This window comes from Penicillium pulvis, assembly GCF_028828015.1.
Source record: "Penicillium pulvis strain IBT 33274 chromosome Unknown contig_3_segment0_segment0, whole genome shotgun sequence".
NCBI classification, from domain to species: domain Eukaryota; kingdom Fungi; phylum Ascomycota; class Eurotiomycetes; order Eurotiales; family Aspergillaceae; genus Penicillium; species Penicillium pulvis.
Window position 1 is genome coordinate 1033810 of NW_026643077.1, and position 27560 is coordinate 1061369.

The following is a 27560-nucleotide window of genomic DNA, read 5'->3' on the forward strand; positions in this document are numbered from 1 at the left end:
ATGTTCTTTTAGGGAGGTTCATATCTATATATTGGCAAGGTAGTAGACTTAGTAAGAAATGCTAGAATATTTTACTTCGCAGCAGCCTATATTATTATATGCAGGTGGTACAGGCCAAAGGCCGAAACGTAGCATCAGACTCAACGATGCATATATTCTTTGGCTCCCACAATCTATAGATACTTTCGAGGATGGTATAGCTTTCATTGTTTTTTCCATCGTACCACGTGGGATGGGATACCCAGACATACTCTCTTCAAGGTAGACATTTTAACACCAATCTACCACTGGTTCGCCAAGCTCGGTATCGTTAGTGAAGCCACAATTGATATAGATAGCATCGAGACCGGGTGGCTGAGTATTGTTGAAGGCCTTTTCGCCAAGGAAGGCGCGGGCCCTAGAACGAAACAATGCCATTCCCAGATCATGATAGTTGGGGATGTAGAGTTCCTAGCTCCTATAAATGCATTCCTAGAGATGCCGTGACAGGCTCCCGGGGGCCGCTAATTAGGGTTGGGGAGCCGATACAGCATTCCAGGCAGCGAACAAAGCTCCACGCCTGTAATATAAAACATTAAAGAAACCTCAACTTATCAATTCTGGTTCTTTTAATGAATCTCTGAACGTTCTATTGTCTTCACTTCCCCTAAAGCTCGATAGAACCATGTCTCTTCTTAATCTACCTACTGAAATGTTATATTTGATTGCGAAAAATATTAAGACTTCACATGATACGCTCTCGCTTGTTCTTACTTATGCGCGCTTATGTGAAATCTTTTAGTATTCATTGTACGAGTTTAACGCGCTATATCAAGGCAGCTTAGCTCTGATATGGGCCGTAGGATATGGTCAAAAAGATCTGACGAAGCGCCTTCTACGCCATCCCTGTATCCTAGCCAATCCCACGGACGTTGTTGGACGTATACCACTTTTTAGAGCTATCGCCGCCCGAGATATAGATATGGTACGACTACTAGTTTCTGATTCCCGAGTGGCCATTAGCTAGCGAGACCACCACTAGACTAGCCCACTTAGTGTTGCTGCAGCGCACGGTATGCAAAGCGCAATATGTACCTTAGTTGGTCTCGGTGCGGACATCAATAGTTGCGATCGAGAAGGAAATACACCATTATATTACGCGGCATAATATTGGCAGGAGTCCTCTATCTGACAACTCTTTTAGTACCATAATCTATATTCCTTTGCAATAAACAAGAACGGAGCAACCGCCTATCACGTTGCCATGCTTACCTTTCACGACTCTATTACAAGACTCTTCATCGACCATCTAGGAGGTTCGGGAAATGAGCCCTCAAGGTCATCCCATTTTACACGATTAGAAAAGGTACGTGATAGGCAACCTAACTAGAGTTTTTAGCTAATTATCTTCTAGTACTTCCGCAAACTATATTATATATTTCTCGTGGCCATTTTTGCAGCAATGCTACTTCGAGCTATCTCCTTCTATCTATTAAGAGATTCTATGACAATCATGATTGCCTATATGTTCTCCCAAACGTTAATAGCGCCCATTAGAAGCAGACACTTCACTTTTCGGATCCATATATCATGACGTTTATGTATATATAACTATGGGTACCTATCGAGAAATTCCTATTGGGTGGAAGTGATAGTAAGAAGAGTATGTTAGCATGAGTGACGGTCCTTTTATATCACCCTCTACTATAATAGATTTATGTATCCATAGCAATTGAACCTTTCCATAGTCCCGTCTCGAATCCGCTTTAATGACTCGATGTTTTAGTGCGTTGAGGAATGTCTTCGGAATCGCCAACTTATAAGATGACCTATTTTCTTTTAAAGGAAGTCTTTCAAAGTCTTGCAGTATTGCATTAAGTAAATAGCTAGCCTGGCGATTTATCCCCGCTTAAGATTACTAGAAACCTTCGCCAGAAAGTATCTGACGAGCAGTCTAAGTTATATAGTGGTTTAGTAGATAGAGCTATGCTTTATTTACTAGGGTATAGTGCCGATAGAGGTGAGAGTCAAATCTAATAAATAGTGTTTAATAAAGAACGAAAGGGAGTAAAGTCAGGAGCTATAGGATATGGAATAGCGTATATACTCATTGGTTGGCTGGAACCTATGCTAATTATCGGCATCGTTAATACTTTTATTTGACCACGGAATAGCCATTTACGGGCGTGCTAAGAGTGCTAGTAGGTGTAGTAGTAGTTAAGGGTGAGCTAATAACGGAAGTTATAGTTATTGATATAATAGTTGAGAATGTGGTAGGAACCGATGGTGCACTTTTTGACGTGCTAGTCGAGAATGTGTTAATAAGCGATATTGTACTTCTCGATATGGTAGTCAAGGAAGTATTAGGAACCGATATTATACTTATTAGTATAGCGGTACCTAAGCCGGAGTTCGTGGAGGAAACAACCCCCGAACCAGACGCACTACACTAGCTGCCGACTTTAAAACCATTATTGAGTGTATAAGTCGATTCGTCTCCATTTTGATTGGAAAAGGTGACAAGGCTAGTCTTGTTTACTTGAATCTAAGTTATAGGCTCTCCATTTTTGGTACCATATACGTTAACGCTTAGTATAGAGAAATCTTAATGGGTACTATTAATAACTTCGCTGAACTCTAGGTTTCGTCAATTCTAATTCAACCATTCTTTAAAAGCGTAATAAGTTGCCTACTTAAGTAATCATCCCCATCGAGTAGGCTAAACGATATAGAATATCCCGTGCAGCTATAGTTATCATTAGACCATATCACGTATTAGCTATTATAATCGATGACTTCAAGGGCACTACTAAATGAGGAGCGCGCATAGGCGATAACTAAAAGGGTAATTAAGAATATATCGTCTTCTCCTATACTTCCGGAAAAATATGAAGAAGACGAGGAGTGAAGACATAAAGTGTAGACTTTTCGAGCTTAAGTACTAAGATTCTTCGTTAGAGGCTCGTTTGGCCCGAATATTATTATGAGGGCAACTAGGGGAGTGAACCCTTAGTTGAAATCCTTTTTTAAGAATCACCTCTAACCTATACCTTAGTCTAAACGTGTTCTTAATGGCATGCTAGAGCTGGCCTGACGGTAGGACACGAAACGGGCGAAATCAGCATTAATTTAATAGATCGCCTAACTGGCCTATAATAAAGTGACTACCTTAGGAGCTTAGTATCCTCTTAGCACGATAACCGTAGGCTTATGATATACGAAATAAAATAAAGCACTAGTACTGTATGTGCTTAAATCATTATAATATAGATAGAACCACTATCGTTTAACGTTTCTATAAGCCCTCAAAAAAAGACTAATAATGGACGATGAGGTGCACCTACTATCGATTACGGTAGCTTTAACATATTATAAATTAGTTTCTCTAGCCCTGGCTCATAACTACTTCTTTTATTATTAGAAAATAGCGCCTCTTCGCTATATTAACCCTAGCTAAGGTCGGCAAAACTCTTCTATCGAAGAAGGGCTAAAAGCTGGAAAAGCTTTACGAGGGGTCTTAAAATAGCGAAGTGTCCTAAGTAAAGAGCCAAAGTGCTAATACGTAAGCGAATTTTATTCCACCCGCTAAGCCGCGCGAGGATCGAGATCCTGCCGCCGACCAGCTAGTCCAAGCGTAGTCTAAGCCTCCATACGACGGGTAGGAAGGAGAAAAAGCTCTACTAAGTTCCACTTAAAAGGAACCCGTGGAGCTAGAAGATATACCGATGTCGGATTCTAGCTCTTAATATGGATTGGATACCTCTAGTAGGTATAAATCGTACTTAACGGGGGGCACTAATGATTTAACCGAGGATGAGCTTCTGGCGGATTTCCAAACCCTATTGGTTGGTGGAGGTTAGACTGGAAAGGTGGACGGCTTTAGCGGCAAAGACAGATCTCGTTTTTTTATCTTTTAAGTCGGACCACGCCGAGCACCAAGATTTGTATTCGAAAGAACTAATGGGTATACGACTAAGGGGTTTATTAACCTCTCTATCTATAAATACTAGATCTCGTAGATTAAGTACGAGGACGAAAAAGGCGAGGAACACTAGTAATATATAAGGGAAAACGTTTTAGGTATTATTGGCGTCGCTATCGAGGAAAGGGAGGAGTCGTTGCGGGAATATAAAAAAGCCCCGTAGACGTGGATCAAAATCAAATAGCGCAATATCAAGAAGGAGCATAAAAAGCTGCTATCGAGGAACTATTCCTGGATTCCTAAGTCTGATTTAATTAGACTAACCGATAAGAAATCCATAGAAAATAAGATTGGCGCCGCCTAGGATAGATAGGAGGAAAGATACTGTCGTTATTAAGGCGAAACCGAAAGAGATAGCCGTTTACCCACGCCTTTCTTGTTAGATGTGTTTAAGAAGGAGAAATTAGAAAGAGAGCATAGAGCTAGCTCACGTTTAGTAACGCCTGGACTTCGTAATTAATTTCTAGCACGGGTAAATATTTCACCCCTAAGAACAATTGCTATAGACGGTCCTAAATCAGCCGGGACTGTCCATATAAAGACGGAGGAGATCGACGATCCCGAGCTCTTTGTGCTGGCTGCTAAAAATCCCCCTTGTATGAATGGCGCTGTTGGAAAAATGCCGATTAAACCAGTTGATTTGAGCCACGTTGAATTTAACCAGAATATATATCTCGCTAAAAAGGAGAAGGAGGAGAAGTGGAACACTTTATCTAATAAGGAGAGGGAACGTTAGAAGACTATTGCTCTAGCTAATTAGGTTGTGTATTGAGAAATAATGATTTCTCTTAAAGTAAAAGAAGTAGACATGGTGCATGAAAAGAGCCATGATAAATAGGAGGAGGAACTTTGATTTAGGGTAGCTTTGAGCCCGCTTCGTTTTGATATTAGGGAGAGTTAGGAGTGGAATCGCTAGCGATCTATGCCTATCTTCGAGGAGTCTATAATTTGCTTTTTGGCACTTTATAGCTTAACGTTTCGCTTCCGAGATTGGCCTCTTACCTAGAATGGTATCTTGTTTATAGATTATTTCGACTCATTCCTATCCTTTATTCTTAGTAGGGAATTTGATTTATAAATTGACCAAATGCGATCGGTCCGTTATTGGTATAGGTATAATATCTTATGAGGGCATCCTTACCTAACTCTCGCATAGGAGAAAGACTATGTCTAATACCAAAACACCGTGCTTGCCTGGTTGACCATATGATATATAGTAATAAAATCAACCTATGTTTTTACTAAATTGCCGAAAAGAGCACTAAAACCTAGCTTTAGTAAACTGCATCCAATAATAAACCCCACCGTATATTTTCGTCTTTATGGTGCTTGGCTTTTTCGTGCTGAAGGGTAGATAGACTAGCTCTTAGTAAATAATAGTGCCTTAGTATAGAAGTCATATCGAAGCGTTCTATAGCTATTTAAGGCGAATTTTCGTAAAGTAGATAGTTACTCTGGTTATGGGAAAGTGTGTATAATTAAAGCCTTAAGATTACGCTATACCCCTCCTACCTAGTCCTCTTATGTCCTTCTCCTATGGATCACTAATACTTTAATATCACCCACTTCACGGGAAATCATCTGGTATAACGGCTAAGTCCGCTGCTGCATAGCTGTTCTAATCTTTAAGCACGCCTAGTAAATTCTGTCGAGTCCTCTCTAAAGCAGACTTAAATGCGTGTAACTGAGTAAGCTGGTCGTCTTGCTGGTGCTTTAGGTGGTCCGCCTCGCCGCTATGCTGAGTATTGCCGGCCCGCAGGATCTGGTTCGCTTCCTTAAGGCGCTGGATATTGACGTGTTTAGAGAGATAGGACTCCCACACGCGTTAAAAAAGGCCTAAAAGACGCGCGCCCTAGGAAGCAAGCTTGGGGTCTTCTCGTTCTAAACGCTATAATGTCTCTAGAACTGGTTCGAAAGGGTCTGCGGCCAGGGCTTGCGTGTCGCCCGGAATAGCCTATGGGGATGAAGATGAGTTAGCGGAAGTTTTATGGTTTCGGGATAGACTTACTAGCGAGGGAACGGGAGAACTATGCGCCGCGTGTTGCTTGGTCGGATTTAGTATAGCGGTCCGCGTTCCTTGCTCTACCGTCGGGCCTGCCGATGCTGGTTCGTTTGGGCCGTCTATAATGGGTTGATATTCTAGTAATCTAGGGCGGTCTCTACTCCTTTAAGGTCTTGTCGCCAGAATTATGAGTGGGACTACCCTAGAGCAATAGATAGAGTTGCACTTATAGGGCAAAGATTATACGTTAGTCATAGCACTTAATATTAGATTCTAAGTTGCAATAAGGCCCCGCTCATAGGTACTGGTGCTCTACTCTTCTATGCGAACTGGTTAATGGCCGTCGCTTTAAATGTTATAGGCTACCGCTATCTACCCTACTGTGACCTTTGCGCGGTGCCAACTAGTAGCGTGTTTAAGTCTAGCTCTCTCTCCCCGATTAACGTGGATCGATCCTCTATACCGCCACCCTTTACCTCTCTTACTTAATATGTCCTCGCGACGTTCTATGCCTCTAAGATCATGTCACTTATTTCCTAGTGAGTTTAATCGAGATTCCTGAACCGCGGTCTATTAATGAGCCCTTAGATTAATCTTAGTCGCCGCCTCTAGCGTTAAAGCAACGCGGTCTAGAGTTATGTTCACCGCTGATAGCGACCCACTAGGACCTATATAGAATATATTGATTTTACCACCTTAAATAAGAATGATTATATAGACAACAACCCACTATCGTTGAAGCATTAGAAGCCTATATTGTAGCTTCCAAGAAGCCATCGATATAGCTAAAACTCGGCGCTTTAGTTTATATCGCCACTTTAGGGCATTTAGTGTAGATATGGCTACATTACTATAACGGACTACTTTAATGGTATCTGGCTGGCCATTAACCTTAGCGTACCATCGACTCTACTCTATCTGTATCTGCCACTAAATGCGATCTTTTAACCGACCTTTAAGCTAGGCGCTATTATCATAAACCAGCCTTCTATAGTCGGGTTCTCGTTCATGGCCTCTCCACAAATAAGATAAAAGCACTTAGTAGGAACATGGCATCGCCAGCTAGAGTAAAATGGCCAAGAGTAGTAAGAAGCGCGCTAAAGTCACCTAAGAGCGATAGAAAAAGGCTAGCAAAAAGCTAGCAAAGGTTAAGATCGTCGGTCGACTAGAAGGCTAACTAAGGTGTTAAATAAGGGGATAGGCGTAGCTTATAGATGTATAGTAAAAGATACGTACTATATTGAATTTTTGCTATCAATTAAAGTATATAGTGAGGGGCATATGTATCTTAAGGGGGCTCTAAAGACTTTAGGTATTGTGAAGGGCACTGGACCTTACCTTAATTGGCGTGGCATGTTTTAGCCCTAGTTAATTTCTATAGAGACTTATAATAAGATAGAAGGCGAGAAGAGATTAACTAGTAATCTATGGTGGCCTGCTAATTTGCTTTAGGTAATTGAGCTAGGAACTATGATACGCCTTTAGTTATGATATTAATGGCCGCCCCTAGCGTTAAGGCAACGCGGTTAAGCTGGCTGCGTCGCCTGCTAGAGGCAGGTCTACTTGGCGACCCACTAAGACCCATATAGAGTAATTGGTTTCACCGACCTCAGGAAAGAGGGGTGGTGGATAATAACCCCCTACCGTTAAAGCACCCACTAGAAATCTACTTATCCCTGCTTCTACGCTTTAAAATAGATCATTAGTTTTAGTGATTTAGCGTAGAATAGAGGTCTACTACTCAATCTCTATTAGATGATGCTTCTAATAGTGCTGGTTGATAACTGTGGCAGCCACGTGTCTCTAATGAGTAATAGTCTAGCTCCTTAAACACTAAGCGCCGTCTTAAATATGGAAATCTAATAAATAGTGTGCCAAGAAGAGGCTTAGACAGCATACTTATAGTGGATCGAGCCTAGTTTAACCTCGCTAGGGTAGAGATTGGATAAGAGGTTATATTGGTAAGTGCCCTTGGTAGGCCGTCGACCAGGGTGAACATGAAACTGCCGTTAATATAGCACTCCTGAACGTAGAAAATGCTTATGTATTCGAGCCAGAGGACTTTTAGGCAAAGGGCTTGAAAATCGGAAATAGTAAAAGGCGTTAGAAGGGATCTCCGATTTGACTGATCTAGCGATCTTAGGGACGCGACCCGAATGTTTAACGACGCATTTTCTTTTTCTTTCTATATTGTCCATCCCAGGGGCTCGAATTTTGCTAGAAGGCCTGCTAGAGTTCGGCGGAAAAGTCCTTAATGCGTGTGTATATTGGAAAGTCATAGACTCTTATATGCCACTATGCGTACGTCCCGTAACCAGCAGATTCCTAGAAAAGAAACGAGATATAGCTTAATAATATGTAAGCGAGAGTTGTGCAAGATTAATAAAACCCCCTTAAAGGACCTAAAGAGAAAAGGCACTTTTAATAAACCGAGAAATTATAGTATAGATGACTATTGATGTAGTACTAGCCGTGCTTATGGAGTGTATTTGTCTGGAAATGGAGATCTTAAGAGAGACTTATAATCAACGCTACCTCACGGCTGTCCCACGATCACTTTGCTAAGGTTGCTCTTTTGCTCTAAAGCCCGTACCCGCTAAACTAATAAGAGAGCGTAAGGAAATAAGGCTATAATGCAAAAGGGCGTTCTGACCCTTAATTCTATAGAGTAAGTAAGCTAGGGCTTTATTGAGAGGACAAATGGCACCTGGAAAACAATACTGTACGCTTTAGAATATGTGAGCTTTTCTAGGGAATAATCATCTTTCGCTATGTGTTAACATATAACCGTTTATTTATACCGTTTTTGATGAATACTCTATGATTCATATATACCTGTTTAACCTTCTAAGGTGCTTAATCCTATAAAGCTGAGATTGTGTATATAGTTTAGCTACCTTTAAGGTACCTCTCGTCCTATTTGGGCATCTGCCTAAACTTGGTAAGGTATGGAAGGAAATGGAGAATGAACACGCTTAAACGTTTAAGCGACTTAGGGTCCCTCGGCATAGATACTATTCCTGCACTTGGGAAGACCTGAAACTCGCGAGGCTTAGTGTGTATTCCTATAGTAAGAGTGGATGTCCGTTTAAGCTCTGAAAGGCTCCCGTAAATATTGACTGGTTATGTAAAGACATAACTCTAGTGCGATGATACGAATCCTTATAAACTAGGTATGTAGTATTCCGGTAAGAAATACTAAAAGTAGCCCTTTACTCCCCTTATGCTGCTTTTTAGCTTGCAACCAATATTTTATTATTAGCTATTATGCGAGGGAATGTTTTTCTACTTCTTATGCTTTTCTGGCTAAGAAGTGCGGCCTTTGCTTCTATTATCGCTAAGATCCCTTTAGGAAATAATTCTACTTCCCCTACCGCTCGAGGTTATACGACTAGATATCGCTTAGTAGTATATTTCGTTAATTAGGTTAAGTCATACTCTATCTATATGGCAAATACATATACTATTGCTGATAGAAATCGAATAAATAGGCTATTTACGGCCGAAAGTTCAACCCCCAGGACCTTCTAGCCAAGCAGCTCATATATGTTCTCTATGCATTTGCTAACGTGCATGTGGAGACAAGAGAAGTATACCTATTAGACTCCTGGGCTGATATTGAAAAGCACTATCCTAGAGATTCTTGGAATAAGAACGGAAAGAATGCTTATGGATATATAAAGTAGCTGTTCTTACTTAAGCAGAGGAATCGTAATTTGAAAGTGCTGCTTTCTATTGGGGGCTGGTCTTATTCCAAAAATCTCGGGGCCTCGCTCGGTACCGATGCTAGTAGAGTAGCTTTTATCTATTCCGCCGTGAATCTTATTAGAAATCTGGGATTTGATGGACTCGATATTGATTGGGAAGTAGGTTGACCGTGGATTCTGGAATGAATGGAAATTTGGCTAAACTAACCATAGTATCCTGCTAGTAACACCTAGGCAGAAAATATGGTGGCTTTGCTTAAAGAACTGCGTATAGTAGGCTTTATATGATTTGATGTGTGCTTCCTTGTGACTCACTCGCCCTAGGCCCTTGATAGTTACGGTATGGCCTATGCGGATGGGTACCATTTTTTGATAATAGTGGCATGCCTAGCTGGTTAGTCTAGTTATATATCCGTTGCCATTCCCCAATATTGACCTAGACTTTAGGTCCGAGTAAATACTAGAAGCTCTATGTCACGGACATGGATTAGTATATTGATTTTTGGAACCTGATGGCCTACGATTATTCTGGAAGCTGGGATAACGTCTCCGCATATGATGCTAATATTTATATATCTATTCATAATTCTCCTAGTACCCCGTTCAATACGGACGAGGCCATCAATTTTTATATAACTAACGGTGTAGATGCCAGAAGGCTCGTGCTGGGAATGCCACTATATGGCAGGTCTTTTCTAGACACTAACGGGCTAGGTAAAAGTTACAATGGGATAGGGACTAGTAGCTGGGAAAGCGGCGTTTAGGATTATAAAGCTTTGCCTCTGAAAGGCTCTATCATCAACTACATGGAGCAAATAGTCTCTAGCTATAGTTATGACCCTATCCAACGCATGATGGTCAGCTTCAATACACCCTAAGTAGCTCAAAAAAAGGCATAGTATATCATGGTAAAAGGCCTCGGCGGGGGAATGTGGTGGGAGAGCAGCAGCGACAAGATAGGCCCTAATAGCTTAATCAGTTCTATATGTGCGAAATAAGCCCACTAAGCCCCTGCTGATACTAATAGGTGAATGTAGGTAATCACATCGTTTGGAGGCGTCGACGCGTTAGAAAAAAGCCAAAATCAGCTCAATTATAACGCTTCTAAGTACCTTAATATTAAAAATGGGCTTAAATAGCTAGAAATACGAGAGTACTTTGGGAAGTCTATCTATAGGACAGAAGCAGCGTATTGCTATTGCGAGAGCTTTGATTAGGAAGCCACGTATACTTGTCCTTGATCGACTAGCCACCTTAGTAGTGAGAATGAAGCGATGGTTTTTGATATGCTTTAGAGCCTGAATTACATAGTATTGATGCCCGCGAATTGTCTATCTACTGCCAATAAAGTGGACCAAATTATTGCTCTTTAAGAAGGAAAGATTACTAAGAGTGGGAGTATGCTGAGCCGATGGAAATAATGGGGGGGGGGAGGGGGAGTATACTGGAGACTCCATAGGGAATGGGCTGAATGAGAAACCCTTTAGTTCGGAATTGAATAGACTTATCCCGTTAGATTCTACTTAGGAAGGGAAACCCTATACGCGTAGTTTCTGGATTGAAATCTGGGTATATTGTGGGTTAATCATTAAGTCGACTTTTTCTTAAAGGCACGACATTAAGTATAGTGACCCTTAAAGTTTATTGTATACTGTAGAACACTAAGTTGGCTTTTTTTTTGAAGTAAGGGTGGGGAGACCTTTGCTCATAGCCATACGCTGTATAGTCTCTAATAATAGGGGGACTGGGATAGCCTATGAAGAGTGGGACTTAAAACTGGCGAAAGAGAGCTCCCTGCTTAATTATCGAAGTAAATAATAGTCATATTGCACATCGCCTCGTAGAAAAGGCTATAGAACGCATTATTTTCGGAATTAATGGATATGGTATTACATTGTAGCACTATCGAAAAGTCCTGGATGGAATTGCGGTCGAATTTCGCTAGCTATAAGGGGGCCAAAAAATGATTCATGGAACGAAGATCAGCATTTCCTAAATGCTATTAGTCATTTGCCTAATGAAAGCTAATTTATCTATTAGAATAGGGTCATTCTTAGAATTGGAATCATGATAGCTAGGTCTTAGAGTATATCTAACGATTTCGAGCTCTATACGCTCCTTTGGTTTATCCTGAATATAAGATAGCTGATCACCGTTTACGTAGCTATAAGGACCCTTTTTATGACAATTTACCTAAGGCCATTAGTGTGGCTAATATCCTTTAGTTTACTTTGCTATCATTAGTGTGTAGAAGACGGCTACTTCAACGGACGGCAGCAATGGAGGGGTTCAACGGACTGCTTAACCAGTATTTGGATAGATGGTTAAATCATTTGTAACGTACCACAGAGCGTACTTTATCTAAGCAATTATTAAGTTAGAGGCAATTTAAGAAACTAAGCTTTCTCGCCGGGCTTTGGTGGAAGGTTACAAAAGATATAAAAGCAAAATGGCTAAAAATAGCAATAAGAAGCGCGCATTGTTGAAGAAAAATGCCGATAAGCTCTGGTCGCCTATATTTATGAGTCGTAAATCCTCTGGCTATGCTTACGCTCGAGGCTAATATTCCCAGACGATTGACTTAGCCTCGTCGTCGCTCGCGGCTAGATCCGCTTCTAGCCCCCTAAGGACGGATATACCTGGTTTATCATAGAAACGATAACCTCCTTAAGGCAGAGGGGAGAGTTAGCCCGTGTTTAAGTTGGCGTTAAACCCCCCCCCCCCCCCCCCCCCCCCTCCCTCCCCTACCTTCTTTCTTCCTTATAGGCTCCTATTTGCCTAAAACTCTTTGATTATAAGTGACACTTCGATCCTGCGCCTTCCGGCTCTCACGCAGGGCGAGAAATTATAGTATAATATCACTTGATTTCATTCGAAAATATTGCTAGATGGCTTTGTGCTAGGGGCAGCAGGACTAGCAATCTATTAGTGTGCACCTTTACTGTATCGGGGCTCTTTCGACGTTTATCTAAACGTATTGTCTAGATTTAGTAAAATGGCTGATATATTGATCTTTATATTGGTCCTATATAGTATTGACGCATTTTAGTTGGGATGTCCAGCTCGCTAGTGAAATGCGTTAGTAAGTTTAGCGTTTTAGCTAAGAGGCAAAGAGCTAGTCTTATGTAGCCTATATAATAAGATTGATTCCCGTCCTTATACTTTTATTCTGATATCACCACACTCTTTTCTAAATTCCGGGGAATTTCTATACTTCTATCCTTCCTTTTTGTGAATAACACTATTTATTTATTCATAGTGAATCGCCTTTATTGAGAGCCTGGGTATATATTCCGTCTCTAAAAATGCTCTTCTTTAAGTGTTTACTACTGGCGCCTCTTACTATCAGCGCTTTCGCTGCTCGCCTATATGGTCATGCTCGTCGCTAAGCTATTCCAACTACGACCGTGACTAAGCTTATAAATATCACTACCTATCTTTATAATAAAACTTCCACCCTTATGTGGACTACTTCTACTATGGTGACTCCTACCCTAACACCTAAGTAGATATTAACTCCTAAGCCGACGGCTTTAGCTATATCGACTACGTCCTCCACGAAGACTACTTCCTCTATTATTGTTTCTACCTCTACTAGGGCTTTATCTACTCCCGCCGCTATCGCTTCCTCTAGCGCCATCGCTTCCTCTAGCGCTAGCTAGACCGAGATACCCGTAAACGGCGTCTACTCCACCTCTGGATTTGGTGCTTCTACTAATCCCTCTGGCTCGGGCGATACCTATATTGGTAACGTCGGCAGCCCTTATAGTAGTAACATTATCACTATTTCTCCCTCTAACGCTAGCTCGTATAAGTATGTTATCTAGTTTAATGGTTCTAATACTGAAGACTAGTAAGTCGTGATCTAGAATAAATATAGCTCTGACGGTACTATGGACGGTTGGTATGGAAAGGCTTACTACTCTTTTACCCTTACCGCTGGTGAGACCAAGTACTAGGCTTTCGATACTAATTCGTAGGGCGGTTGGGCCGCTACTAAGGGCTCTACTATCCCTACTAACGCATATAGCTCTTACGCTTCTACCTGGGGAGAGTTCGATTTCGGTTCCACTATTAACTCTGGCTGGTCTGGGTTTGACGTTTCGGCCATCACTGCCTAGGAAGCTAATATGCCTGTCTAAGGTATGAGGATCTATGATGTTTATAACACTTATGGCACTTGCTCCTCTATTACTACTAGTGCTAGTACCGTTACTAACGCTTACACCACTACTCTTAGCACTAAGGGTGGTATTGGTGGTAGCCTTTCCGCTGGACCTGTCCGTTTGTCTGTTATTATTGATTATAATGTTTAAGCGCCTAAGTTTGGTAGAAGACTGCTATCACTAGGTTATGTCTTATCGTCCTAGTGTTAGGGAATGTACTAATCAATTGGAAGATGGCTACTTTAGATAGTTTATGGTCTTATATAGCGTGATCTATGATTTTTACCTACGATGCCCTACGTGTATACTTATTCCTAATAGCCTTTCGCTTATGAATACTCTGTATGTATGACTATATAGACCTTAAGAAGAACTGTACTAAGTTCGGAACCTTAAAGCCGATCTGACCTTGCTATAAACTGACCGAAAGTATATACTATAAAATGTAAGCTATTAAATATACCTAATACATATGTAATATGTATAGAGTATCGTGGTAGTTTGCTATAGGCTATTATCTTGGTTTCGAGGGCTCTGGCTTGTTTTCTAGGGGGACGCGGACTAGGGCGGGAGCGAAAGTTAATCGTTTGGGAAAGTCAAGGTCGAGAGTATAGCTAGAAGAATAACGACTAATGAATATGGGTGGCTAGGTCTTTTCGATATTCTTACTCCTATGATGAGCGCTTATCATTACTAGTTTTCGCAATTTTGCTCTAGTTAGCGATGCCATGTTCCTGCTTGATGCTTTTATATTCCTTGTAACCCCTCCACAAAAGCCCGGCGAGAGAAAGAAATTCACGTATAACCTGAGAGTTAGCCAGAAAAAGTATGGTTCGTTATATATTATAGTTGACTTGAATATCTAGTTAAATGCCGGTTAGGTAGTCCGTTGAAGCTGTCCGCTATAGTAGTCGTCTTCTACACACTAACCATAATAAAGTAAACTTAACGCTCTCTAGCCACACTAGCGACCTTAAGTAAATCGTAATGAATTTTATTCTAGTGGGTGTCTCTACTATGGTCGATTGCTATCTATCATAACCGCTCTGTTATGACTATTAAATCAAATTGCCCAACATCCAAAGCTATGGTTGTGATCATGGAGTCAAACGTAGTGCTATTCAATGTGCAATCTTGAATGATCCTCAACTTAGTATGTGGCGGTCAATGAAAGATTTGCTCTCACGCACTGGTAGGGGTCTAGAGAAATCAGAAACATTCGTTGGAAAGTAAGGTCTGTTCAAACGCCAATATGCTAAGATTGCTAATAGTCTCGTCTTCCTCCCTTGTAGATGGCACACCGCATAAGATACCAATTTCTAGTTGATTATTTTTCTTTAGCTAAAGCTCCTTTATTAAGAGGCTAGAAGTAGACATAGAAGCGGTCCTGACATTCCTAAGACATAAAGATCTTATATTGCACGCTATGAGACGGATTGGATTAGAAAAAATTTCAAATATTGTCCGCTAGCCTCCCCATATTACGTCTAGAAATCATAGTAGGTAACTTGTTGGGTTATGCCTGGAATATTCTTAAAAGTAGTAAAATGGTTTGGTCTGGAGGTGGTATATGTCATTGTTATTCGTCGATCGTGTTAAGGAGATCTTCGTCTTATCCAATCTATATTTCCCTTAGACCATCCTATAGTATGTCTCTTACTAGAACTTAGAGAATAGCCACTAAGCTGATTTAGGATATTACCTTAAGCCTTGGATAGATAGAGCCGACTGAATTCAAAGAAAATATCCAGTTATAGATGGCTAGTTAGGAAAACTGGTTGATTCGATGAGAACTGTAATAACGGGGGGTGAAGCAAATTTGCGGTTCGTATTTTCTAAGACTTATTTGTGTGCCTGTGAGATTAATTCTTTAAGATAGTTGGTGGATGGTAGGTAGATATCATGGATTCTGGCCCCTCACCGTAATCAATTATGTGACTAGACTAATACACGAATCTATACTAAGTATATAGTAACCTGGCTCATAAATCACTAGGCGTGTTGATCTAAATGTTGCGGCCCCTGCATGCCCGGGGGTCCTATCATGAACAATAATATTGTTGTGGTGCGAGAAAGCATGGAAGCACTAAGTTAGTAGTGCTAAACGAGCTCTATGAAAGTGGTCTATTGGTTGCGCTAGCGCCTCTATTCTACTTCCTGTTTTCGCCTTCTTCCGCCTATAGATAACGAACTTGATAATTTAGGTGCTGGGAGCGTTCATTGGCTTCTATAGATGGAATAGATAAGAGAGAGTATTGCGCCCCAGAAATCTATGATATGATATACCCCCGCTAGTGGTCTGGTCTACTTGCTGATGTCGACCAGCTCCCGGCGAAAGTAATATCCTACAACCAAACACGTCGAGGAGAATATTGGATGAATCTCCTAACGCTATAAAGTTTATTCACGTACCGATTGATCCCTATACAGAATCAGCTTCAATGAGCTCCATATTCTCGATTGCGGAAATATATAAAGATGCAATTCTAAAGTACCATGTCACGTTCTCATTAGTTCATTCTAGCACTGGTGCATATGGTTGGAAGTATCCGATAAGAGAGCTCGTTAAAATCGTTGTTAGGCTTAGACTCCACTAAGAGATGGTTAGGAATGGTGAAGGATAGTAAAGGATGGCAAAGAAGTAATAGGGTGATTTTGATTTAACAATTTTCCACTTTCAAATGCTTTAGGGTTACACTACTTGCCACATTGTTTGACTAATAGTCCGATGATTTTGGGGTGAGGCGATCCGGTAACATGGCGGACTACCGGGCCGTTAAAGACTTCATCGACTCTTATTCCACAGTTTTTGACGCCAACCAAAGGGCTTCAACTTCAAAAGAAAGAAATAAGGAACTTCTCTTCTACAGTAGTTTTCGAAATCAGTTATACCTCAAAACTCTTGGGACTTCATTCCCGGAGAATAAATCCGTCCTATGTGAGCTATGATTGGATAGGGTTTCCTATGCCCTCATTTCAGACCGCTTTCTATAATAGTCTATGTATTTTACAATACAATCTTCGGACCAGAAGGGATGTATTTTACACGAAATTGCTCATACACACGCTACTTCCCTGGCCCGTTTTCCCCCCGTCACTCAACAACTTCCCGAAACATCGCAGTCTTCCCACTCTAGCTCCCAATCACTCCAAAGCGAAGTGAAATGGCTCCAAGACTCTCTCCTGCAAAGCTTGTTCTCATTCGTGATATGATAGAGAGCCAGTCCTTTACCACATCTGAAATGGCGGAACAGGCTGAATGTAACAAGCTGACCATCATCAACATCCGCAGAAACTTACGACAATTTGGAAGCATTTACGCCCCTCAAACCCGAGTAGGTCGCAAACGAACTGTGACACCACTGATGATTGAAGCCCTCTGTGATCATCTATGCGAGAAACCTGGTCTGTATCTCGATGAGATGGCTGTGTTCCTCTGGGACGAGTTTCAGTCCATGGTTACAACTTCTAGCATCAGGAGAGCCCTTGTCGCTAAGGGTTGGTCGAAAAAGTCTGCACGGCAACGTGCTAGAGAGCAAAATGCTGATTTGCGAGATTATTATCTGCACAATTTGTCAGACTTCAAATCGTACCACCTCGTATACGTTGATGAATCTGGATGTGACAAACGCGTTGGATTCAGACGGACAGGTTGGGCACCACTTGGCAAGGCCCCTTTGCAAGTGACGCAATTCCATCGTGACCAGAGATACCAGATATTGCCCGCTTATGCGCAGGATGGAATTGTTTTCTCACGTGTCTTCCGCGGTTCTACGGATGCCACCGTATTTGAAGACTTTATAGCCCAATTACTTCAGCATTGCGGACTGGCCAGAACCTAAATCTGTTCTCGTTATGGACAATGCATCTTTTCATCGGTCGGAGCGACTTGTAAAAATGTGTGAAGACGCAGGTGTGAAGCTGATCTATTTGCCACCGTACTCGCCGGACCTGAACCCAATCGAAGAATTTTTTGCTGAACTTAAAAGTTTCATTCGGCGTAACTGGAACTACTACGAAAAAGACCGCGAGAGAGGATTTGATGCCTTCCTTGAATGGTGTATTAACGTGGTGGGTGCAAAAGAAGAGAGCGCCAGAGGCCATTTTCGGCATGCAGGGTTGAAGATCGAACATGTCCCAGGAAGTTGTTAGATCCTAGCTGGAGACGAGCTCCTCACGAACACTCACAGCGTAGCTTACTCATTAAACCAAGGGTCATCCAGGATCTCTCTCGCCGATGCCCTTGCCGACGGTTCAAAACACAACAACCTTCCAATGATTTTTCCAAGCCTCACTATATCCTCTCTTGGGAGATCAGGGATCTGGCGTCCATCAAAATACAATTCTTCCAGCCATTCTTGCAAATTCGGTCCGGGGCTTTCCGCGGTCACGCCGTCCTCTTTATCCATCTTATCCCATATCTTTTGCCATCGTTTAGGTAGATCGTCACTTGCCATCTCGTGCATTTGACTGATGAGAATTGGGGTTGTTATTAAGAAGGTGTCAAAAGGTGGCTGGCCTGTGAAAAGTTCGAAGAGCTATCATGGTTATCAGCTCAGTCGTATATAGCGTTTAGACTTGTATCATTTCACGAACCATGCAGCCCATACTCCACAAGTCAACATGATGATCAATTTTATCCTGGAATATAACTTCGGGTGCTCGAACAGGCAAAGGTGTGTGTAGCGTGTGAGGAACAGTAGGACATGAAAATGATTCTCCGAAGTCAATTATTTTGATTGACTGAGCCGAGTTCCAAAGACAGGTTCGGTATGAGGTAGGCTTCACAATATATTCCGGCACGCCGAGCTCATGGTCTTTCCCATCGCGCCTTTGGACACGACCTATTTCAGGTTTTCCCACTATCTCAAAAAAAGTCTCCTCGGTTATCTTGTCGAAGCAAGGCATGTTGAAGGCCAAATTGCGAGTGTGCAAATCTATTTAATGTGAGACTTATCCGGATTTCTCCCAAGTGAGTGAAATACAGTACCTCCATGTCCAATATTTCGTTGGTGCAAATCATGAAGCCCGGCAAGACTTTGCTTGGCAATGGTTTTAGCAAGCCTTCCGGGGAGTCTCCCACTGGAGAAGTGTGCCTCAATTACGTCCGGAATGTTTGGTCCCAGAAGTTCATAAACGAGGCATTTATGAAATCCATTTGGACCCATTAGATCGAAATCATCGAGCAACTGCACCACATGCGTCAGACTCGGTTGATAAGATGCCAATTCCTTCAGAGTTTGGAGTTCTCGTGTCTCCTTGTCATCATTCTTTTCTGCAGTAGAAATCTTCACAGCGACGTAGCTCTCTGTCCTGCAAGGGCAAATTTCAATTAGCTAAGACTACCGTGCGTTACATTAGGTATGTATAACCTTTGATCTCTCGCGGCCCAAACTGTCGAGTAGCCACCCCATCCTAATTTATGCAAAACCTTATACCTTCCAGCTTTAAGGCATTCTCCTAAGGTGACTGGGTGGTAACCGCCTTGTCGGTAGCGGTGAAGTGGCTCGGCATCAATAGGACAAATATACGTGGGCTGGTCCATCAGACTCTTGTCGGCATAGGTAGACATGGACTTGAGGAAAGTTGAAAAAATTCTAGAGGTAACAATACGTCTCGGTGCAACGCAGACGATGTTCATCACGCTGTACCGATATCGTCGGTGTGGATTATGTTAATATCGTCAGGAGTCCTACGTGCCGTGAGGCAGATGACGTGGCAACAATAGCCAATCACATGATCTGAAAAGCGGCCTCAAACTTTCAAGCGGCAATTGATTGGTCATCAGCGAACCTGTAAAATAACTAATCATGTTAAACGTGTCAGTATGAGACGGGCGCCTATGCACAATTAAAAGAAGCTATTTTGGCCATTGGAGCACCATATCAGAGGCAAAAAGGCGCAAGATGGCGGCGCTAACCAAGCTTATGCAATCCGAGGGAAGAATATATATATTGGTGCCTTTCTGCTCTTGGGAGATACAACACGGAATTTGACACTCATTGAATTGATACCAACAGAACCACTAGAAGCTCAGATATCACCATGTCTCCCATTCCTCGGCATGCTGTTAAGTTCACTCAGAGAATCCGCAACGCTGTTCTGCGTAACCGCACCCTAACGCTCATCGAAACCGCTACGGTGAAGCCCGACCTCGCGCATTTCACCATCGCCACCCTTAAGTAAGCAAAATGTCAATAGCATAAGGACATTGTTTCCAAGGACTTACAATTGCAGGAACCCGTCGCACACGAGTCATACCGACCTCAAGGCGCACGCCACAGCATTATTAGCAACCGAGGAACAATACAAGAACAAGAAAGTCCAGCCAGTTCATATCTACCATGATGAAGAGGGGCGCTATACCGGCCATGTTCTGTATGCTGAAAGAGATATGAAACCGTCGGATGAATAAAGCCACTACGATGAGGTTTCGAACATTATTCTCCATATCATGTTCAGAACGCAATGAAGATCTCCATTGGCTGACGCTGATTCTTGTCCATTTGCCAATACAAATATTTTTTTGGTCGTAATTTTTTAGTGCGTAGAGGTGTTGCCACTTGGTCATGCTTTCAGCTTGTTTGAGAAATTTTGCCCAAATTATGCTACAGTACCGATGGATGTACGGACATTGTCAAGTGAACTAGGCATCTAACATTTTGAGGATCATTTATCAAAAATCGTTGAGTATATCTCTTGGCTCGGACAGTTGACTATGGTGAAAAATTTTGCGGCAAAGAACTCAAATTGTGGTCCTCATATGGGGACTCCTAGCTTATGTTGTCAGGAATTGCGGGCATGAAGAGGCAGGCGTCTAGGAAGATTTACGTAGCTCCACAGCGAGTACATGAATACGTAGACTGATACAATGTAAATTCGGCTATATAACAATACGAAATTATTCTGTGTAATTCAATCGATGTTGCAAAGCCCCAAACGCCGTGATGCTTCAATGACCACCTATCCTGTTTAAAGAATCTCATGAATAGGCACCTCTATCTTCACTTTCTTGACCCACTTTGCGATATTCTCTACAAATCGACGTGCAATGCCTATTTTTATTCCTCTCTCGATGAAAAAATTTGGGTCTTGGTCCTTGTACACTTGCTCGAGGTCAAGGCCGTTCTCGAGCATCACCTCGCAAGTTTGTCGGAATGAAGCTTTGAGGGTATCCCTATCGACGGTCGACACCAACCATTCAGTATACTCCTCCACGGCTCTGTCCGTGGAACCCGGGATCTCGAGGGGGCTCAGAGGCGTCAAGTCAACCGCCGCTTTAGAAGTAGAACCATCTAGCCCATGAACGGTAGACTGTGAGGGCAGGACATTAATATTGATGGGAGGATATGGCACTCCAGTTCCATCGACATGACCTCCTTTGCGCTTGCCTTTGGCGAGTCTCTCTTGCTCTTCCCTGTATAATTCGTCGCGTACGGCTTCGGGCACGTCCGTATGACCCTCCAAAACCCCTCCCTTCTCAACGTGGGTGATAAGACGTTTTATATGATGAGATCTGATTGGATAGTGTTTTTTCCCTATTGGGTCTACCCAGCAATGAGGGCCATGCTGACATGTCGACGAGTCGCATCGCATCAAATTATAGACGCTACGCCAGATTGGCTTTTCACCAGAAGCATTTTCCTCTGCATCAAGTTGTGCATCTCGTTCGCTTAGCATCCTTTGTGTAACAGATGACTTTGCTCTTTTCTCTCCTTTCCGACCAGCGGGTGGAGAAGAGTGATGATCGTCTACGTAGTTGAAACTGATCTTCAGCGTGAGCTCCTTACCCCGGCACAAAACATCTGACCACATCATAAGCTGTTTCTCGATCGCGGTCCAAATAATGTCGGTATCATCAAATCGTTTCGTCAGTTTTCGTTTGGTACGATCGCTTGTCAATACGGTGATGACAGTATCATCAGCTGTCACCCGACGGTGGCGGGCAGTCTTCCGTCGAAGAACTTTCTCGAGCTTTTTCTCCAGAGATAATTGCCAGAAGGAGCTAGGGGCTAAGGTAAGGTCTTCTTCCGTGTCCTGTGAGACCTCCCGATTGTTGATTGTCACTCGCCACTCTATACGGTAATGGATAAAAGTTGGCGTGTCCTCATCATATGCCCTGCCCTCTTCCCACTGGTGCAATGAAAGGAATCGGAGAGGACGTGGGCCACGTTTACTCTTGGGGTCGACGCTATTCTCAAGTACACAGGACGGGGATGGGCTCGAGGCAGACAGCGTGGCGTAGGGGCTGACACAATACCCAGGGGTCGGCGCGTAATCGGAGTTGTGTTCGCACGTTTCATGTTCAATATATTGAGATGCATGATCGACATGATAGCTCATTCTTAAATAATCAGGATCCTTGGAACGTCCATGTTAGCTTTCGGGATGAGCCACATGAAATTCGAGTGGCAACGAATGCACGAATGAGACGCGCCGCAGATGACAGGATCCACGGAGAAAAAGTAAATATCCTTCCCTACCAGGATTAGCTCTATACAGCGTAAGCACAGCCTTCTGTGTGATGACTGGCTGGCGTACAGCGATACACGAAAGGCTACGCTGCATGCAGGAAGACAGAGGGGAAGTGGCAATCCGGGACTGGTGGGAGGGCTGAAAGAGAGCAAACGATCCTGCCAGATCGCTAGATCTATCAAGCGCTTCTAGAGGATTCGATGTACATTACATATTCATTACAATACGTGCTAAAACGTGGTATAGTCATTACCCTCATTTTTCTGCCTAACTATTAGAGCGGTGGCACTAAATAGGATTAGCGCATTTCGGATTTATTCTCCGGGAATGTAGTCGCAAGAGTTTTGAGGTATAACTGATTTCGAAAACTACTGTAGTTCATACTGCAAGGTGATGAGAAACAGGAACTTGATGCCATTTTAATTAACTTCTTGTAGGAAGCCCGGCTAATGTTACCCTGCAGACCCGATATCCTAACTTGGCTAGTTAGTGAGCTGGATCTAATATAAATAGACCATTTCCGATACTCAAATCCAGTTGCATATAGTACACTAGTAATGTCCTATTTTCCTCGCGGGCTGATGCCTCGAAGGACGCGAAAAACATCAGATGCTATAACACTGCTAGACGATGCACCTAGGGTATGCCTTAAGTAGAAAAATCTAAAATAAACCATGCCTCTATCACGCTATAGGAGAGACAAGGCCCTGCTTCGTTTCCGACTTTAAGAGAATCTCTAGTATCTATAAGTCTGGAGACCTGCGAAAATGTCAACCTGGAGAAAGCGGAAGCTGTAGGCCACTGAGCGTGAAACTGTGCGATAGTAATGGATGTAACGACTACGGCCTATGCCTTATCGTCGTTGTTGACGGGTTGTGAATGCTATAAACGACGCGTCCTGAAAGTTTTAATCGTTCGTAAGGTGGATTACTCACTTCTATATATTTGACCACGTCTTGGACTAGGCTCGATAGAACTTGCTGAGTATATATAAGACTCGGGATAGGTGTGAGGTAGTTCCCCGTAAGGTGGGTAGATTAAGGCGCTTAGTGGAATTTGCGGGATAAGTTGTCGATTACCTAGAGGCCATCTTAAAGGGATACCTAAAAGAGGTAATGTCTAATCTTGGAGGTAAGTACGCTGGAAGAAGAAAACCTAACTAGTGGATCCATAAAGATAGAGTAGGTCCTAAAGAGTACAAGCTAGGAGGGTTCCTATAGTATATCTTAAGCTAATAAGACTCTAAAAATGCAAATGGAAGAAGCAATCTCTTTTTTAATTGCGCGTTAACTAGGTATACGTAAAAGATATTCCTGAGAAATATAGATAGTAATGTGAGGGTATCACGTATCTGTTTACGAGGAGCGTGTCTTTTTTAATAAAGGCTTAATATTAATAACAGGAATAGTCGACTCTAGATATAAGATATAGCGCGAGGAAGCAAAAGAATATTAGCTTCCTCGCGTTTAGGGGAACCTAGATGCACTATGTGGGTCCGCGTTCTAGGCTTAGCGTGTATGCCTTATCTATATCCCTGATAAGTATTATAGGAATCACATACCACTTATACAGCACTCCATATTTGTGAGTCAAGCTGCTGTAATAAACTAAAATTATTATTTAATTAGAGCGATTATATAGATAAACTTAAATCCAAGCTATGACTTAAGTCGGTTCCTTATAGAGGCTCTAGGCTATGTTATGGCGAAGGCATATCTATATATGCGGCACGCATCGACGACACGACCAGCCTAGTTAAAAATTCAGGATAATGATCTTGGTGGATGTGAGCATGAATGCGAGTTTGGGGAATATCTAGCAGAAATCAACGAAGGTAATATTGCTTTTCTAGTGGTGCTGGGATGGCCATAATATATTGTGTAAGACTAGTATTATTGGCTCTCTTCACGTCTTTGATGTTAACTTATATGGGATATTGGGCTTAGAGAATATGTTTCGTTCCTGCTTATCTATTGTAAGAATCACTAATCCCCTCTTTCTGATATGATGAATAGTGACCCTAAATAAGCCTAAAGAAAGTGGATTTCTTCTAAAAATGCCTTGTATGTTAGATTCGAACAAGTCTGTTTGGAGTACGCTGACCAGAATTGCTCGCGTGTGGAGACCTCCTTCGCCTAAGACGATATGAAAGCCCGCACTAATCCTTTAGAAGCCTCCTATGATATGGATTGGTTAAACTCCCACCTAAGAAGCGATAGGATAATTTTATCGAAGTTACTTAAGCGACACAAAATCCTCTCTAGATATTTGTCGGTATTTTTTTCGACGCTTATAAGGTCTTTGGCGGTAGGGGCTTCTTATGCACGGCGGAATGTCTAGGGTATAGAGCGTGAAGCGCGGAAAGCCTTTAAGGCCGAGATAACCGCTATATCGAGAAAGACTAAAGGGATCTATATGGATTTATTTAGTATTTTCTACCATTAAAAGAAGGCGTTTACTAACCGTCATCTTAGTATGGAATAAATACTAGCAACTAAGATAATATTTATGATACGTTCTGGCTAGGTGATGTTCTTTATATAGCTGGAATGAACGGGGAAGTATGTTGTGATATGTAGTAGTTATATCACGCTGGCCCCACCCGTCGCCATTTTTTGGAGTACTGTAATTTTGGTAATGGAGCGAAATTGTACGCCTTATAGGCGTGAAAAGAGGTCACGTCCTCCGTGCACGTATTAGACAATGCCTAATCTCGGGGCTCGATATTCCGACCATAATTAATCACGTCCTGGGAATTAAGGGCTCCATAATTTAGTCTTAGGAGGCTATCTTATATATACCGTTATTATAGATCATTTCACTCTAATAAAATCCATCGTTTTGAGATTGCTTATTATGAATTAGACCCGTAAGATAGAGAAAACTTCCTTTAACGACTCTCTGTTACTATGAGGCCTAAATATAACCTCTTCCCCGCTCTTGGCGATAAAACATTACTTTTTTGGGGTTTCGCAAAGCGCCTATATGCGGATCCACCCTGTATGTAAGTTGCCTTCGCTTGCCGTAGTAAACGTGCGATTATGGCGGAGTTTTGGTAATTCTATTTCTATTTCTTGCCAAATCTGTATCAAATAAAATAACCAGCTTATTTATGAGACGGGCTTCTTATCGCATAATACGCTTGTTCCCTTCGCACGGAAATCACTATAGCACTATAGAAAAGTATATTAAGTAATATTATTTATCTGATAAATATTGTTTGGAAAGACGTAGGGAATCCTTTCTTATGCTGCTTGAAAAACCTAGGTTTGTCTCTAGTAGGATAGTTTAAAGAATAATCTTAACTTGCAATATGAAGTATAGACTAGTCGCCTATATAGTATACTTCGTTCTTATAATAAGTTATGTAAAAGCGATTAAGCTAACTTGCTTTAGTAGCCACGCCTGGTTTCCGAATACACCTTGGAAAAGCTTGATCTTCCCCTATCACCAAAAGTACTCGATGTTTATCCGATCTGTAGAGGCACCGCGAAAATTCAAGAATCAGAACACCTAATTAATCATGTCTTTCGTAGAAATATATAGAAGTCCTTTAGAGCTCGTAGTTCACGCACTTCACGTTAGGGCTTACACTATCTTTAACCTTCGGCTAAGTGTGAGGCTAGGTTCTCTGCACTATTCTGAATTTCTGGAATAAGACTCTTATTTGTAATGGGTCTGAACTTCATAGACTGTAAGGAGCGAATCTATGGCTTTATTATTATATTAGGTCCGCTAGGACACTTCATGTATATTATATATTAAGATAGCCCCACACGTCGCTAGAAATCGGCGACCTGTAATTTCGGTATCAACGCGAAATATTATAGACACTTTTACTTTCGGTTATTTAGATTTTGGGCTGTGTCTCTTATGTTCATGGCTTAGCCCCTTAAGTTCTTGAGTGAATACTATTGGTTTTGGTTAATCGACCTACTAATTCCGAATTTCTTTAGATGAGAAATGGTCCTCGTAGATCTGTTGGATCTTTGCCTATTTCAGCATCCCAAACACAAGATTTTTAATAGAAAAAAAGGCGATAACTAGGTGAGCATCCCTCGGTAATTCACTTTCCGTCTGTTGTGTTTTGGGTAAGGCTTGTGCTAACACTTTCTAATCAACACCACCCTTAGTAATACTTCTATAGTCCTAATATGACCTTCTATGGGTTTAGTTTTGCTTTCGAATTCGTTCCTGTTAATATACCCCATTCTTATCCTATTCTTATCTTGAAGAGAATGGCATTCGTAAATAAAGCTTCTACTAGCACACTTGTCTCTCTTCCCAGTGAACTTTTCTATGGTGTTTCTATATTGTTAGATGACCGTGACTTGATTAATTTGAGTTATACTAACCGGGCTCTTTATTATAAGATCAAGTATAATGACTTCGTGACCTATAAAATCGTTAAGGTAAGAACTTCGTAGCCCTTGTCTAGGATTTAAAGCTGATCGTACACATAGAACCATCTATAATTTAGTAAGGAAGGATTATTAGCCATGAAATCCTAGAGTGGCTATTGGAAGGCTATTGGGCGTCATTTTGATATTAATTAAGCGGTCGCTATAGCCGCGCTATATTTAGTTTTAGTCTTAGTATATGTAAATAGTTTCCTCTATAATTAAGGGATTCTATATTATCGAGCGAGGCACGAGATACGTTTGCTGGACGTGCATTCTGGTAGTAAATAAGAACGTGTCTTAAACTTATTCACCGCTTTCTAACTTCTTTTTTGGAACCGCCCGGCAAGGATATGGTGGATCGCGTGTCGTTACTATAATATTTAGATGATATTCTCGTGCTTTGGGTTAATGCCGGTAGTAATTTAGCCTATGATTAGACCAACGATGATTAGGCCGATTTATTGTCGGTATTTAATATAACTCGCCCTCTAAATAGCTTCACGAAGCGGATCCCTTTAGGGGCCTAGGTCTTTGTCTAGCATAGCCGTACCTATCTTTAGTACGGGATATTTAGAGAGTATATCGAGGAATGGACTATTTATGGGGTTGATCTTAAGACGCAAAATTTAGTTGAATTCTTTCGTGTTGAAGCTGTGGATAGCGATCTCGGTTAATTAATTTGTTTTAAGATGTATAACGAGCATCTCTATGCGGTATCGACCTAGACTACGTTAAGCGATGTAATACTATATACTTCGTTCTACTATATCTTCTGTTGTGCCCCGCGTGATAAGCGTCGTTACTGGGATAGATATCTGTGGCGCCGCTAGGACGACGACGAAGGCC

The 27560-nt window shown here is 41.9% G+C and overlaps 3 protein-coding genes across 3 annotated transcripts; 1 reads left to right on the forward strand and 2 right to left on the reverse strand.

Annotated features, from left to right (window-relative positions):
* Positions 1–18032: 18032 nt before the first annotated feature.
* N7503_006519 (uncharacterized protein) lies at positions 18033–19408 on the reverse strand (the record flags this gene model as incomplete). Its single annotated transcript, XM_057066066.1, has 4 exons — positions 18033–18374; positions 18433–18773; positions 18827–19149; positions 19209–19408. The coding sequence occupies 4 exons, from the start codon at positions 19406–19408 to the stop codon at positions 18033–18035; spliced, it is 1206 nt and encodes a 401-aa protein (XP_056921535.1).
* Positions 19409–19881: 473 nt separating this feature from the next.
* On the forward strand, positions 19882–20251 carry N7503_006520 (uncharacterized protein; the record flags this gene model as incomplete). The annotated part of the gene is made up of 2 exons (XM_057066067.1): positions 19882–20018; positions 20074–20251. 2 exons carry the CDS (start codon positions 19882–19884, stop codon positions 20249–20251), a joined length of 315 nt encoding a protein of 104 aa, XP_056921536.1.
* A 557-nt stretch (positions 20252–20808) lies between these two features.
* Positions 20809–22179, reverse strand: N7503_006521 (uncharacterized protein; the record flags this gene model as incomplete). The annotated part of the gene is made up of 1 exon (XM_057066068.1): positions 20809–22179. The coding sequence occupies one exon, from the start codon at positions 22177–22179 to the stop codon at positions 20809–20811; it is 1371 nt and encodes a 456-aa protein (XP_056921537.1).
* Positions 22180–27560: the final 5381 nt, after the last annotated feature.